Here is a 3383-nt window from a genome sequence, read left to right on the forward strand (position 1 = left end):
GGAAATAACATTATGAGTTGAAGAAGCATTGGCGTTTTTGCTCTTACCTCCAGAAACTTCATTCCATTCAAGGAGCCACTTCAAACTGCAGTCACAGGCCCATGGATTCCCATGAAGGTAAAGATTTTCCAGCAGCGGCATGCCTTGAAACATCCCTGCAGGCAAGGTCCTAAGAGCATTTTCAGATAGATAGAGATGTCTTACTGTTGACAGTTTGAAATAATCAAGGACCGTAAATGTCGAAAAGGTGTTGGGGTGAAGCTGCTGGAGCAAATTTCCTTCTAAGTGGACCAGTCTTAGAGAGGTTAATCCATTAAAAGCATTTGGATGAATAAATTCAATTCTGTTGTGGTCCATGTGCAGTCTCATTAAACTTGAAAGTCCTTGGAGAGTTTGGCCAGTTATGACTTTCAATTTATTGTAACTAATTTTGAAAACCTAAAAAAAAACCAAAACAAAACAAACATTAATTTAGTTTTTTGATTTAATCCAAACAGATTAGCAAGCAAGCAGAAGTTTTCCTCCCACATTCAAATAGCCTTTGCATCACTAAAAAATGATATGCTGGTCAAAGAGGGAGAATACAACAGTATTAGTTGGCATCATGAAGTATGACATATGCCAAGTTAATAGATCTCCAGTTTATTTGGGGGGAAAATGGTATCTTAATCCTAAGAAAGTCACTACAAAACCCACTTAATCTTCTGTTATTCAGGGAAGTTAGAACTTATGAAATTTAGGAAGACCTGAGCATTACCTGTAGAGACACGAGATCTTTCAAAGCACCATTAGGTATATTCTGAATGTCATTTCCATGTATCATGAGCAATTCCAGTTTTGCAAGTCCTGCAAAGGAGTTTTCATATATAGACTGTATACTGTTAAACCTGGAAAAAAATCACATGTGCAGTTACATTTTATGCACTGACTGCCATGGACTGCAAATATAAAATTAGTATAATCTAACTTTCAGGAAAAATTGGAGGGATCTTAATGCATTGTCAAAGGGCCAGAAGTTACTGAAACATTTTTACAAGGCCAAGTACACTTAGTTCGTGTTTACATTAAGATTTCTTTTAACTCAGTTTGTGGCACTTTAGTCATAATTTAGGAGTAAGAGTAATAAACATGCCTTTAAGTTCTAATACTTGTCAGTATGTTTTTCCATGCAGCTCAGTTTATGGAATGGTAATAAATTAATGGCCTGTAGCCAACCAATGATCCTATGGAGCCTGGCAAACTAGACAGGCTGCAGTGTTGCCAAAGCAGCATCTAACAATAAATGACTGAAGATTTGGAGAGAAGACATTAAAAATGGTTATCTCCCAAACAACACAAGAAGCAGGAAGTCAAATCCTACTTCACTTACTGTTACAACATGTAATTGGCTACAGTAACTAACTACATAAGATCTAGGAATTGACCTGCCGTTTATATAACTTGAGCCTAGAAACTCCCTTTAGAGAAGCACTACAGAAAATCTACTTTTTGCAAATAATTCAATTCCACTTTGGACAAATAAATGAGGTTTTATTTGCCAATATGGAAGTCTTAAGTTTAGCGGCATAGCTCTGCGTTTGGGTTTTTCATATGTAGACATAAAATTAAATGTATGAGCTAATCTGGGCATGAAGTCTCTAAATTAAGCACACAATTCTAAGGATTTTTCCTATTTTTTAACACTTTCTAGAAAGGAAGGGAAGAGACAGTGAGAAATTAAAATACTTTTAATATGGAGGAAATACTTTTAGATCCTCACCATGTTATCTATCTGAAGACTCTGAATTTGCTAAAAATTTAGACTACTCTTTTGATATTTTTAGTCCTACTACAGATCTACTAGGCTTATAGTAGTCATCCTATTAAAATTCCTTATTTCAACATCAGCCCTTCTAAAAAAATACGAACTTCTCCAAATAAAAAAAAATTCCTAATTACTTTGAGTTAGGAAAATAATCTTCTTTACATCCTAATTATATAGCACCTTAAAACAGAAATATGGTAAAAGCTCTTCTCCAAGATTAAAGAAATGGAACAACAGATAGTTAAGACTGTTTTTTCCTGGAAAAGGCCACAACTCAGAAAATGTCATTTGTAGTGACAGAACACAAAGATAGGAAAGGGCTTTTATGCTAGCAGTATCAAATAATGTACTTTTATTAAAAAACAGCCAAAACACCTAAGTAACTTAGAAGCCTACATTCCATTTTCAAAGGCAATTTAAGGACAGAATTTCCCATAGAATGTTGACATACGTGGGAGAGTTGACTGTGAATATGTGTGGTTTTGAATACAGGGGGCGAGGGAGGCATTTTTGACTCAAAACCGGCATGAAAGTACAGATTGCAGTAATATAGATTTAATGACAATTTAAGGACAGAATTTCCCATAGAATGTTGACATACGGGGGAGAGTTGACTGTGAATGTGTGGTTTTGAATGCAGGGGGCGAGGGAGGCATTTTTGACTCAAAACCGGCATGAAAGTACAGATTGCAGTAATATAGATTTACTGAGTACAAGGGCATTTTGAGACTAAAATTAGGCTTTATGTGGATAAAGTGCTGGTGGATAGAAATTTTAACTATGGAGAAGCAAAAGAAATTAAGGCCCCTACTGTCAGTCACTGCATGATCAGCTGAGGCTTACAGGCCTTGAGGTGGTCAGGATGAGTTCACACCAGGTAGTGAGGTAGCTCTGATATCAAGGAGAAGAGGACCGTGAGTCTTGCACCATGCCATGTCACGTAATGACCCTACACAGCACTTTTGTCAAATGCAGCCTACCAACTGTCTCTGCCTTCTTGTCTCACAGTCTGATAGATAGATGTGAGTTGGCAATAACCTAGCAGAGAAAAGTGACTTGGAGCCTGAGCAATCTCTCCTCAAAACATTGATGTCTGCTTATATTGCGCTTAAGTTCTTTGGGAAAAACAAAGAAACAAAAAACAACAAAACAAAAACTCCAAAGGCAATAGAATAACTTTAGTTTTAGTGTATTGTTTTAAGATATGCTATATGTCATTGTTCTCCAAAAGGCTAACCAGCTACATTATAAAATTTTACTCCTACTATATTTTTTTACATCAGGTATAAAATTTAACATTTAGTAGAAATCCCATAGTAGGTTTAATTCAATATATTTTTTATACACTATAAAAGACTACATGTCCTATTTGCCAAGAAGAACTGGCACCATGATATAAATATTTATTTGAAAATAGCAATTCAACTCAAAACGCACACACAGCGATCCCGCTACGCCGCGCACGCGTACGAAGCGTTCCAGGATTCCGCATCAAGCGCATCAAACTGTTTGCTACAAACTGCCATACAAACCCAAAATTGATTCTTTCCACATGTTTCGAAATCCTCGCCGGCACGGC

General features: G+C 36.4%; 1 protein-coding gene across 1 annotated transcript in view; it reads right to left on the reverse strand.

The window, feature by feature from the left end:
- Positions 1-3377, reverse strand: part of MXRA5 (matrix-remodelling associated 5) — a 16716-nt gene extending 13339 nt beyond the window's left edge. Inside the window, exons 1-3 of the mRNA XM_009698356.1 lie at positions 3337-3377; positions 758-887; positions 48-438 (exon numbers count right to left, since the gene is read on the reverse strand). Of these exons, the coding sequence (XP_009696658.1) occupies positions 48-438; positions 758-823 (457 nt within the window). The 5' untranslated portion in view covers positions 824-887; positions 3337-3377. The remainder of the gene's footprint in view (positions 1-47; positions 439-757; positions 888-3336) is intronic.
- Positions 3378-3383: the final 6 nt, after the last annotated feature.

The sequence above is a fragment of the Cariama cristata genome, unplaced genomic scaffold (genome assembly GCF_000690535.1).
Source record: "Cariama cristata isolate BGI_N322 unplaced genomic scaffold, ASM69053v1 scaffold27834, whole genome shotgun sequence".
Taxonomy (NCBI): domain Eukaryota; kingdom Metazoa; phylum Chordata; class Aves; order Cariamiformes; family Cariamidae; genus Cariama; species Cariama cristata.